At 34.6% G+C, this 13,946-nt stretch overlaps 1 protein-coding gene across 1 annotated transcript in view; it reads left to right on the forward strand.

The window, feature by feature from the left end:
- LOC136142029 (programmed cell death protein 7-like) overlaps positions 1 to 13,946 on the forward strand; it is a 70,803-nt gene that overhangs the window by 27,006 nt on the left and 29,851 nt on the right. The window contains exon 4 of the mRNA XM_065900133.1: positions 2,921 to 3,008. Coding sequence (XP_065756205.1) covers positions 2,921 to 3,008 — 88 coding nt within the window. The remainder of the gene's footprint in view (positions 1 to 2,920; positions 3,009 to 13,946) is intronic.

A 13,946-nucleotide genomic window follows, 5' to 3' on the forward strand; every position in this document is an offset into this window, starting at 1 on the left:
AAATAGCTCAAATTCCAAACCCATTCTTCTCCCATTATGTATACTTTCATTTGTGTTGTGTGCGGTAGATGGGATGGTTTGGACTTAATTTCTTCGTCACCTTTGATTATAATTTCCCCTTTACTGACATTTTGTTCTCTATTCTCAGCTTTAAAGTTTTTCCTTTTGTGTGTCTAGGCATCCAAATTAAATGTGGAATTCAACCTATTTCCTCACTTTTCTCAATAAAACTTTATTAAATTAAAGTAAACTGTACTAAGAGAAGGTGAAAGGATTGGTTTGATGCCTAACTATATACAAAAAAATCTTTATTTGTATGGCCTTAATACACTCAGCTTCTCTGCTGCATTACTTGGGTGTCTCTTCTCTCATCTTGGAAGTAGAAAACCAAACATAGAAAACCAAATCTAGAATTGCCCTGTTCCTTTAAATATAATGAACATTAGCTCAAGACGCCATTCCGTGGTATGCAGAAAGTCCAATTTCCATTTGTGTGAAGCTCCTCAGATTGGCTTCTCATGTTCACTTCTGACCCTAAATTCCATTTCCCCTCTAAATTGGTCCAGATGATGATGATCTAAAGAGTCATTCACGCTTTCCCCGTTCTACATCATGCTAGCTTAGATATAGAATTCTGTTCATTTCCTTCATCCATACAAAAGGCTGTTGTGTAGCAAAATTTATTGAAATATGGGACAGATGGGGGGATTTACAGAGCTGAAATGTAAAAGTAAAAGCAAATAATGGAATATCTGCTCTTTAAAAAAGTCTCTCCATAGTTGCTCCAACAGAAGCTTCAACCTCCCACATTTTGTCTTCTATCGAACACTGCACATTGTCTGTCCCTGTGTGAGTAAATTGAAACCAATTACACTTGTTAAAAATCTATCTATCTATCATCAATCATCTATCCATCTATCTAAATTATAAAATTTTGCTATGTAGAAAGTTTTGTTTTAAATTTTAAAACTCTGACCACTTTCTAAAATGTATAGGTTCTAAAGACTGGAATACCTTTTGTCTACTGATAACCTGGGTTTGTATATGTAAGATTTGAGAATATTGGACAAGGTCGAAATTTATTTGTATGAACATGATGAGAAAAAAATTCTTTGTCATTAAAAAATTTTAAATGTACAAAAAGTCCATAAACAAAATTAAGTATAAACCACATGATGGGAGAGTTCACAGAATAGAAACTCAGATGGGAGAGTTCACAGAATAGAAACTCAAACAGTCAATAAACATGATGTTCAAACTCACTAGTTACTGGGGAAATGTGAATTAAGCCCCAATAAAATGCAAATTAAAAGCACAGTGAAATACTATTTCAGTGCCCATTATGCTTAGAAAAAAATGACGTTACTAAGTTCCAACAAGGATGTAAAGAGTACAATTGAGTTGACATAAACTTTTCTTTAAATTAAGGACTTCAAAAATCCTCCACTGGATTAATTCTGAATCAAGGTAAGAGGCTCTTAGATTCAATAGGCACTCCATTATTTATTATAGAGAAAAGATCGTATAATTATCTTGGCTTTTTTTCTCTTTAATTATTGTCAATCTTCCTCTCAAGAGCATAAGCCCCATGAAGTCAGGAGTCATATCTATTTTGACCACAGGTGTGTTCCTATCAGTTAGCAGAGAAACCTTAGCAGAGAAAATGGTTGCTGATCAATATTTTTGAATAGATAAATGAATAATAGTTTCAACATGTGTGTATTATTTGGGGAGAAGATGTGGATATGCTGAGGTCTGTATTGGAGCTAATTGAGGAAATAGCATTACATGTCTCTTTCAACAAACATATAGATTAGAATTTTTAACCAACAATTCAGCTAAATACAATTCAGTTCAGTTAATACAATTTCTGGGTTTTGTCAACATAATAGCTTTTTAAGTATTTGAGAAATCACATACTCGACCCCTAAAATTCTTCCTGACCACAATAAGAAAGCACCAACTTAAGGTCTCCCAGTAAAAATGTGTTTTGCATTCATTGGCAACCAGGAGCCCACCCCAATATCTTGTTAGCCTCAAGTAGAGACAAAATGAAAAAGAACATCTAATAAGTGTAGTTTGCATACATTATTTTTGCTAACTCGATTCACTAACCCTGGATGCCCAATATAGCTTTTATTTCTAGGCTTACCCTTGTCATCCCTTAATGCTTTAGAGGTAAAGATGAAGTTCTTAAGAGAGTAAACCCTGAGGAGCTAAGAGTTCTCATCACAAGAAGAAAATATTTTTTCTTTTCTTTTTTGCTTTTCCTTTTTATTGTATATATATGAGAAGATTGATGTTAACCAAACTTACCGTGGTAATCATTTCACTATATATGTAGGTCAAACCATTATGCTGTACACCTTAAACTTATACAGTGATGTATGTCAGTTATATCAATAACACTAAAAAAAAGGTCAAAAGTATACTCTTCATGGGCCTTGTAATTAGCTGTTTTTTACAGAGATAGTACCTGGATTGTTCTAAGTGTTTAATAAACATTTGTTGAATGAATGAATGCATGCATTAATTTAATACATTGAGTTGAATTGTTTCTGAGCATTCCAAGACCAAGTCATAATTGGATATATTTGTTTCTCTGGTACCTTTCTTTATATACTTAAAATAGCATGTACCAATCCAAAGTCCCATCAGGGAAATGTTATGCTGTAAAATGACAATTTGATGTTTTAATTATACTTTCTTTTTCTTAGAAGCAGTTAACACCATCTAGAGTACCTGATTATATTTCATTAGGGCTGTGCAGCCTCCTTCATGTGATTTATTGCACTAATATTTTCAATGGTGAATTTTGATGGTTTTCTTTTGTAAAAAACCATTTATTCATGTTTTGCATTTGATTAAGAGTCTCATTTTGAATAATACTTTTTCCTTCTTTTTCTCTTTTGCCTTCTAGAGCATTTGTAGTTGCTACCTCAGAGCCTCCTCAGGAATCTTCCATCGTACTGACGATTTCAGTGTTCCTGCCTCTGCAGAAATGGTGGGTAACACAGATCTAGTCATAAAGCCAGAGAAAATGTTGTTGCCACTTTCTGGTGTTAAATATATATATATATATATATATATAATTTATTATAGAATATCTCCAGTGTGAAGAAAATGTGAAAGAATTTTACAGTGAACATTCATATACCCAACATCAATACTCGACACAACATTTTGCTCTACCTGTTTTATCACGTTTCTTTGTCTAGTTATCCTTCTACCCATCGTATTTTTTGTAGGCATTTTATCATAATTTGCACACATCAGTATACTTGTGATAAACATTTTAGTATGCAACTCATAAGCTAGAGGTCAGTATTTTTTTACAGTTTTTTTTAATTTGAGGTAAAATCTACTTATAACAATACGTACAAATTTTAAGCAGGCATTTTTTTTTAACATCTTTATTGGAGTATAATTGCTTTACAGTGGTGTGTTAGTTTCTGCTTTATAACAAAGTGCATCAGTTATACATGTACATACATGCCCATATCTCTTCCCTCTTGCATCTCCCTCCCTCCCACTCTCCCTATCCCACCTCTCTAGGTGGTCACAAAGCACCGAGCTGATCTTCCTGTGCTATGTGGCTGCTTCCCACTCGCTATTGATTTTACATTTAGTAGTGTATATATGTCCATGCCACTCTCTCACTTTGTCCCAGCTTACCCTTCCCCCTCCCCGTATCCTCAAGTCCATTCTCTAGTAGGTCTGCATCTTTATTCCCATCTTGCCCCTAGGTTCTTCATGACCATTTTTTTTTTTTAGATTCCATATATATGTGTTATCATATGGTATTTGTTTTTCTCTTTCTGACTTACTTCACTCTGTATGACAGACTCTAGGTCCATCCACCTCACTACAAATACCTCAGTTTCGTTTCTTTTTATGGCTGAGTAATATTCCATTGTATATATGTGCCACATCTTCTGCATCCATTCATCTGTTGATGGACACTTAGGTTGCTTCCATGTCCTGGCTATTGTAAATAGAGCTGCAATGAACATTGTGGTACATGACTCTTTTTGAATTATGGTTTTCTCAGGTTATATGCCCAGTAGTGGGATTGCTGGGTTGTATGGTAGTTCTATTTTTAGTTTTTTCACGAACGTCCATACTGTTCTCCATAGTGGCTGTATCAGTTTACATTCCCACCAGCAGTGCAAGAGTGTTCCCTTTTCTCCACACCCTCTCCAGCATTTATTGTTTCTAGATTTTTTGATGATGGCCATTCTGACTGGTGTGAGATGATACCTCATTGTACTTCTGATTTGCATTTCTCTAATGATTAATGATTTTGAGCATTCTTTCATGTGTCTGTTGGCAGTCTGTATATCTTCTTTGGAGAAATGTCTATTTAGGTCTTCTGCCCATTTTTGGATTGGGTTGTTTGTTTTTTTTCATATTGAGCTGCATGAGCTTAAGCAGGCATTTTGATGAATTTTGACAAATAACCCAAACTCCTATCACAATATAGAATGTTGTCATCACCCCAGAAAAGTTTTCAAATGTTCCTTTCCAGTCCATTTTCACTTCATCCCTGCTTTCAGAGGTAACCACTATTCTGACTTTTTTCAACCATAAATTAATTTTTCTCTGCTTGTTCTAGGACTTTCTATGATTTGTTTATACACTATATACTCTTTTGTGTGAGGCTTTTTTCACTCAGCATGTTTTTGACATTCATCCATGTCACTTTCTGTGCAAGGAACTTGCTACTTTGTAGTCCTAAGTAGTTCATTATATGAATATACTACACTTTATTTATTCTCCTATTGATCAACACTTGAGCTGTGTTTCCAGTTTTGGATTTTATGAATAAAGCTCTAAAGCTCTATGTACATTCTTGTACAAGACTTTGTGCAAGCATACTGTTTGCATATAACTTGGGTAAATAGCTAGTAGTGTGTTTCCTGGTTGCAGCATAAGTGTATCTTTTTTTTTTAACATCTTGATAGGAGTATAATTGCTTTACAATGGTGTGTTAGTTTCTGCCGTATAACAAAGTGAATCAGCTCTACATATATCCCCATATCCCCTCCCTCTTGCGTCTTCGTCCCACCCTCCCTATCCCACCCCTCTAGGTGGTCACGAAGCAGTGAGCTGATCTCCCTGTGCTATGTGGCTGCTTCCCACTAGCTATTGATTTTACATTTGGTAGTGTATATATGTCCATAGCACTCTCTCACTTTGTCCCAGCTTACCCTTCCCCCTCCCCACGTCCTCAAGTCCATTCTCTAGTAGGTCTGCGTCCTTATTCCCGTCCTGCCCCTAGGTTCTTCATAACCATTTTTTTTTTAGATTTCCATATATATGTGTTAGCATACAGTATTTGTTTTTCTCTTTCTGACTTACTTCACTCTTTCTGACAGACTCTAGGTCCATCCACCTCACTACAAATAACTCAATTTTGTTTCTTTTAATGGCTGAGTAATATTCCATTGTGTATATGTGCCACATCTTCTTTAACCATTCATCTGTTGATGGACACTTAGGTAGCTTCCATGTCCTGGCTATTGTAAATAGAACTGCAATGAACATTGTGGTACATGACTCTTTTTGACTTATGGTTTTCTCAGGGTATATGCCCAGTAGTGGGATTGCTGGGTCATATGGTAGTTCTATTTTTAGTTTTTTAAGGAACTTCCATACTGTTCTCCATAGTGGCTGTATCACTTTACATTCCCACCAAAGGCTTAAGTAATTTTAAAGCATATTTTAAAAATAAAATTATCTGTTCCTTTACTATAAGCTTTCTCTGATACCAGAGATTCTGAAAAAAATCCTAGTGAAAAATTATCCAATGAAACAGCTCTGAAGACCATTGCCAGTTAAATGTTAAGCATCTTACTGAATTAATTTTATTTAGGATTGGGATAATCTTTGAGGGAAAAAGTGAGATATTTATTATTTTTAGAAAATTCTAATGCCAAAATGTAGGCTGGTTATCTTGCAGAAAAAAACATACTACTCTCTGGTAAAAAGCTTGTTTGTACCAAAAGCCTCTGTCACCATTAAGAAATGACACTACGTATATGAGAAATTAAAGGAAAGCAGAAGAAAAATGTTAAGGTGATACTCGTAAATTCCAGTCTTAAAAAATTCCAACATTTCTAAAAGACTAAGTAGCTTTCAAAGTCATGCTAAAATTAGTAAATTTTGAATGGTTTCTGTTCTTCTACAGTACTTTAGTGATGGTTACATGTGTAATAACACACACTACTGTTTGTAGTCCTAAGTAGTTCATTATATGAATATACTACACTTTATTTATTCTCCTATTGATCAACACTTGAGCTGTGTTTCCAGTTTTGGATTTTATGAATAAAGCTCTAAAGCTCTATGTACATTCTTGTACAAGACTTTGTGCAAGCATACATGTTTGCATATAACTTGGGTAAATAGCTAGTAGTGTGTTTCCTGGTTCTCCATATGTTCCTTTGCCACTACTGTTACCTGGGTCCTTCTGTGTTTGCTCATACCTTCCTCTCTGTTACATAATGCCACTACTGTTACCTGGGTCCTTCTGTGTTTGCTCATACCTTCCTCTCTAGACAAAGGAATTTTGGTTAAAGTTGGTATCCATGGAATTCTTACTTATATTTTTGCTAAATTTGGATAAATAATTATTATGTAAATAGACAATCAAAAACATTTTTTAAATATCAGTATTATAAAATCTATTAAATAACTTAAAGTGTGAGTTGATTTAATGAAAAAACAAAACATAGCTATACGAATATATTTACCAATAAAATTCTAGAGCAGTGGTTTCCACCAGGGGACATTTGGAAATATCTGGAGACATTTTTGGTTGTCAGAACTGATGAGGTGTTACTGCTGGCATCTAGTAGGCAGAGAGCATGACCTTACTAAACATTCTACAGTGCACAAGACAGTTTCCCAACAACAAATAATTATTCAACCCAAAATGTTAATAGTGCCAGGGTTCAGAAACCTTCCTCTAGAGAAGCTTCCTATTCCAATGTGTAAAGGCCAACATATGTAGTTCATAGTAAAACTGCTATCACATAGCTTTGAACCATCTCTGGAGACTGTCTTGCTGCTTGTGGATGAATTCAAACGGTGGAGTCAAAATAAGATATAGTATACAATTTCTTTGGCCCAATCACAAGGAGGCCCGGTTTGTGATCCTGACCTTTGCCAGCACAATGAATCTTCCAGAACAAATAATTATGAACCATTATCTAGCTGACTGTGTCTTCCAAATATGTCCTTCCATTGCTATACTTAACAGCCAATTACAGCATATTTTAGTGTCCTGACTCAAGTACTTAAAAGCCTTTGAGGATGATGCCATCTGCTTGGTAGCCAGGAAGATAGTAGCTCTCTCTGGGGATCCATGATGGCTATCTGGACATTTATAGGCATGCCAGAAAGATCTGTGAGTTCTCCCACCAGAAGCCTAGGTCCCCTGGCCTGGTTACTGTAGCCAACTTAATGGAAGTTGTGGATGAGATGTTTTCATCTTCCTATATCACTGCCATAAAAATTCCTTGGTTCTGGAACAGGGCTTCCCTAGAGCTCTCATCACAGTGTTCTGTAGATCAGGATTGGAGCGAGCAGCATTTCAGCAGATATACAATTAACATGTGGCTCTGTGCAGAATGGAGGGACTGCTGTACCCTACCATGTCGGGGACCATGGCTATGAGCTCATACCTGGGCTTCTGTCACCTCCTCCTTGTGAAGCCCAGCAGGAACAACCTGCTTCTTTGTGTGCAACTGAACATCAGCCAATATGGCAAAGAGTAAGGTTTTCAACAAGGAAAGACTGTGGCCTGCTGTTTTTAGAGAGCTTTCTTTCTTTTTACTAAGCACATGGAATTATTGTAGCAAGATATACTGAATGGAAATGAACATGTCATGTATTTTGAATTTTCCATTAAGTAATATGCCTTTTCTAGAAACGCAGTTAAATAGATAGCTCTCTGTGATAATGTGCACTTTGTGCGGGCATAGTTAATCCTGCAGTCAACTCCTAAATCTGAATCTTCAGCCCCCACAATATCCATTTGTTCACCAAAGAACTATTCATTTAAACATTAGTCAGTACTGTGATCTTGGGAAAGTCAAGATCAGCTTTCTGGGTTTCAGTTTTAATACTTCTAAAGTGGGAAAAAGGAAGGAAACTAAGAATACTGGGATCATATTATATTACATTTTTTTTTCGCTTACCTCACTGTAATTCCTACAGCAAATGATAGTGATTTTTAAGCATATCTTAATACCTAGATTACAAACCCCCAAAGAACTGGAATTAACATCCTCTTATTTTTGCTTTCTTCAACATCCATCACACTGTTTGGCACAAATATGGTGAAGGCAAGTAAGCAACAACAAAAGCAATAACAAAATCACCTTACAATGAGACTGCCAGGATACTGGCATGATTTTGAAAAGCATACATACAAGGGTGTGGGGATGGGGAAAGTTGAGCCTATGGGAGAGAAAGCATGAAAATGCTCAAATCTGGAGGTTTTTTGGAACCCAAAAGGAATATAGCAAAGAATTAAATTCAAGATGGAAGTGAGAAAGTAAAGAGAAATGAAATGAAAAGTGGACCTTCCATCTGAGTCAGCCAAGTTTTGGTTAGGAGTGGACAGAGCATGACATTATGGAGCTAGCCTGGATTGACCTACACATTGCCGCAAATGTTTTGTTTCCATATTTCAATGATCTACTTCCTTGAACCTATGCCTCTAATATTGGTTCCCATTCTTCATCCATTGTTTTTCCAAATCTGGATATATCTGTCAGCCTTGAAAATTTGTAATTGTCTACCTTTCACCCACTGCTCTATATGTGAGATCCCAGTCCTTGTCATTGTCCAGATCTCTCCTGGAGTTACACACTAAATCCAGCTGTCTGCAGACACCTTAAATATAGCATATAAGAATACTGCACTATTCTTTCCTCCACCAGATTTTTGTTTCCTTCTAGATTATTTTATATCTTACTTAGTTATGCCACCATCCACCCAACCATTCCAGCTAGGTGTCATTTTTAAATCTCTTTTTTCTCTCAACCCTGACATCAAATTCGTTATAACAGTCTGTCAGTTTTACCCTCTAAATATTTTTAATAAGCTCCCTTCTATTCATTCTCATAACAACTTCAATATTTCAAGTTTAAATCTAACATCTCACTATTACAACTTCCTAAATCTGCTTGGGTGACTAATCAATATTCAGTGGCCCCCACTAAAAATGTGGAAACCCTGTAAAAAGCCACCAACATTATTTAAAAAGCAATATTTCAAGTACTTCAGCTGCTTAAAATGCTTCCATGGGTCCTAGTTACTTATAGAATGGATTCCAACATTTCTAAAAGACTTATACAAGGCTCTCTATGATCTGACCCTTTTTCTTATCACTGACCATTTCCCTGCCTCAAATTTCTGGCTTCAATAACCCAGAATGGTACTTGTTTCCTTCATACACTGTGTAGTTTTGCTTTTCAAAGACTTTCCTTATAACACACTAATTGCCAAAAATATCTTCTGCTCAATCTCTGCCTCACTTCTTTCCTGTCCCTATTCCCGCAGCCAATTCATACTCATACCAATGACTCAATATTCAATATTCATACTCATACCAGTGACTCAATATTGAGGTTATTTCTTTCCTGAATTCCTCATCTTAAATGGTGTTACATTCTTCCTCTAGGTGCCCAATAATACTATGTGCACATTTCTATTAATCCATTTACTATATTGCTTTATTTTTTATCTTTTTATCTTCAGTATTCATCACAATAAATTATAATTGCCACTCAATGCTTGTTGATTGTATAAAGCATTGATAAATGAAAAAACAGAGAGAGAGAGAAAGAAAGAAAGGGGAAAAGAAAGAGAAAAAGGAAAGAAAAGAAAAGTCAGTTCTTTTGTAGGCTGTTATTGACATTTCAGTCTCTTCTTCATTTGTAAGGTCTCTTTTTCATTCTTGAATTCTACCATTTGGAGGAGGATGGAAGGTATTCTAACAATGGATTGATATCTTGCTTTTTGTCCTGCAAATACCTCATGACTAGATATGCCGGATTTCCTCATCCACCAAACTAGATGGTCTGATACAAGCATTTTATATGGCAGTTCCCTCTCCAGTGTTAATAATTTTTATTCAAAGTGCCTAGTTCTAAGATCAGGACTTTCCCAACTATTACTTTTCTTTGGCCTCTTGGTTGAAAAGCAGTGCCCTTTATGGCAGGGGGATTTGCTTCTTAAATTTATTGTCCAGCTATATTCCACTTTAACTTGCAAATTGGGCACCATGCTTGTAAACAGATTTTTCAAGTCCTCACAGCTCCACAGCCAGGTCTTCTTTTATTCAGGAGTAATGCCACAGCCCCCTGCGTCCACAGAGAGTGAAAGTTTAATGCTCAGGGCTTCTGTTTCATGTCCCAAGCTTCCTCTGTTACAAAATATGCAGTCTCACAGCTTATTTATTGCCAACCACATCCTTTATTATGAATTTTTCTATCTTCATAAACAAATATAAATATAAATAAAACAACAGATAAAAAGAATGTAAAACAGCACGACAGAGATAATTTAAATGGAAAAAATGAAATAAGGAATTCTGAAAGTAGAAATGAGACATAAATATCATTTCTATATTTTGAAGAATCCAATTATACATTCTATTTTATACTAAATATATTATAATATACAATTATAAACCCACTTTAAATCCACAAAAGCAATACAATTTAAACAACAACGTTTGACAGTCTCTTTATATAGTATATTTGCCCATCCTCAAGATTGCTTCGTATATGACCAAAGAAAATGTATTTCTATCAACCATGAAAATTTCTGGTGTTCAGTCACTTCTCTGGAGATTCCATAGTCCAGTAATTACTTGAGAAATCTAAGAAATCAAGTTTCACTAACTGAAGAAACTATATTCTTTCTCCTTCTCTGGATTTCTGCTGCATAATTTCTATTAAACTTTTTTTTCAAGCCAGCTCTTATTTATCCATATTTCAAAGGACTGTAATATAACTCTGATAACTAAAAACCCTAAATATTACAAGCTCTTCTACTTTAAGCATTTTTTTAAAAAAATTATTTGCTTATTTTTATTGAAGTATAGTTGATTTACAATGTTATATTAATTTCAGGTGTATAGCAAAGTGATTCAGTTATATATACATATATATCTATTTTTTTCAGATTCTTTTCCCTCATAGGTTATTACAAAATATTGAATATAGTTCCCTGTGCTATACAGTAGGTTCTTGTTGGTTATCTGTTTTACATATAGTAGTGTGAACAGGTTAATTCCAAACTCCTAACTTATACTGTAAGCATTTTATAGCAATCTTTAGAAAGAAATTCATTGACTGTTTATTTTCACTTTTGACTAGTTAACAGTTCCACAGCAAAGGTAGAAGTAGCAATGAAAGTACCTCAAGATAAGAAACACAATAGGCTGTGAAAATTTCTTAAATTAGGTAATAGTGAACTCTACCACACTTAGTGTTCTTACTGAGCATCCAATTTTTGAGAATTGGAGGCAATCAGATATTAGTACACTCTTCTGATATGAAAGTATATGTTTTTTACAACAGCCAAGAACTAAATCTTTTAGTTCACTTCACCACCTGGTCCCAATATTTATTGTTTCTGTGAAGAGTTACATTTTTCTTTTTCTCTAACCATAATAAAACCCACTCATACTCCAGAAGCCAATTTGGATCTCAACACCCGGAATGAAGGAAGTGGTCTCCTCTTACATAAAGCCTGCATCTCCCTATCATTTGCCATCCATCATCTATTAATGTAATTAATGTATGAGTATATATTCAGCACCTGCTATATATCAGGCAATGGATAGGAGACAGCAAACTTTTGCTGCAAAGGGCCAGAGAGTAAATACTTTAAGCTCTGCAGGCCATATGATCTTTGTTACAGCTATTCAACTTTGTCCTTGTAGTATAAAATCAGCCAAAGATAACATGCAAATGAATGGGCGTGGCTGTCTTCCAATAAAATTTTATTAACAAAAACAGGTGGTGTGCTGGATTTGTCCAAGGGGAGGTAGTTTGCTGAGCCCTAGACAACATGATCGACACTTAATGGTATATAGTGAGCAAATACAATCATAGGAATCAAATAATAGGGAAATTTTTTAAGATGAGAAAAACGCAAAGCCTTTGGAAGTTGGTTGGAAGTCCTAGACATCTGGATAAAGGAGGCATCTGGAAAAGAGGGAGGGGGGAGGGAAAGTAGTTGGTTAATTTATAAGAATATCACAGTTTTCTTCAAAATTTAAAATCAACATATCATATACTTTATTTTTTAAGAACGAAGTATTAAACATTCATTTTTGTTTTGGAAAAAATTAACCCCAACATATAATACAATATGTTATATAACAGAAATATTAAACAAAAAGTAGGACTTTTCAGAGAAAACTTTTCTCTTTACATATATTAACATATAACTTGGAAAAGTAATTGGCCATCTAAAATAGTTAAAAAATGGTAACTATGTGAGGTGAAGGATATGTTAACTAACCTTATTGTTGTAATCATTTCACAATGTATAAATGTATCAAATCATCTCATTGTACACCTTAAACTTGCACAATGTGTCAGTTATATCTCAATAAAGCTCGGGCAATATTTTCTGCATGAGTTTATTCTTGAGGCACTTTTTCTACAAGACATTTGAGGAATAATTTTTAGATCAAAAGGCTCTGATTGTCTATCAGAAAATTAAATACATAAATTTAATTTAAAATGTTCTTTCCAAAAAATTCAACTATCTCTAAAACATTTACAAATAACCCAGGATTATAAGATTTGATGCAGATTTGAACACTGTGATAATGTTATGTGCCCAATGGGAAGAGAAAAGAACAAGGTTAAAATATCATTCATTCTTTATATCCTCATCATTTTTATTGAACCCTTATGAGCAAATGTTGGCTGACAGTGAACTATTTAAAAATGTAAAGGTGACGTGAAACATTACATAGTGTAGAGTTTCTAAAGAGCAGGCCTCATTGTGTATGAAAATGAATTAGAATCAGTCCAGTCAAGCTTACTAAATACATGAAGAATCTCAGTTGGGAAAATCATCTAATTCAAACTTAAATACTGGAGTTAGGTTTTAGGGATAAGGTTTAAACTATCATTTTTCCATTCTTTTAGCTTCTGTTGCTATTTTCTAGCTAACCTTCTTAGGGTAATATTTCCTCAACAAAAAATTTATTTTACTTTGTTAAATGCAATTTATAAAGTATCTAAGATATATTAGGCATACAGTATATTTGAGTTACATTTAAGTAGCATAATCTCATTGCCCTTATTGTGTCTCATTTGTGTCCTTTGTTTTTCATGACTACATCATTATTTTTTTAGTCTAAAATTGTTTCTGACCATCAGTGGAAATACACACCAACCCTACTGGCCACATACTCTTTGTACATTTTTAAAAACTGATATGGTTCACTTCGGTTATGCCACTTTTATCTATAAAATGTTTATTTTGAAGTATGTGAGGAGATTGGGTTTCTCTCTATCTTGAAAATTAATAACATATATTATGACATATAACATATGGAGACAAATCTGTGCTCATAACTTACGAAATGCTTCATTGTGCTCTGAATTGTTTTGAATATGCAATATTATTTTAAAGGAACAAATAGTACATTTTAGAAAATTTCCTTAAGAAGCCTGATGCAGAGTAAAAGGAATTTACCTGTAAGTTTCTTAAGAAGCAAAGAGTTTATCACACAATATCACTACATTGAAAATAATCATTTAATACCTACTCTTGGCCATGTGCTAAGCTAGAGGCTAGAGACACAGCAATGGAAAAGGAAGCTATGAGTATACATGCTCTCGTGGAGTTCACAGGCTACTAGGGCAGGTAATTTTAAAACTAAGTGATTACGCAAATAATTA

Source organism: Phocoena phocoena, chromosome X, assembly GCF_963924675.1.
Source record: "Phocoena phocoena chromosome X, mPhoPho1.1, whole genome shotgun sequence".
NCBI classification, from domain to species: domain Eukaryota; kingdom Metazoa; phylum Chordata; class Mammalia; order Artiodactyla; family Phocoenidae; genus Phocoena; species Phocoena phocoena.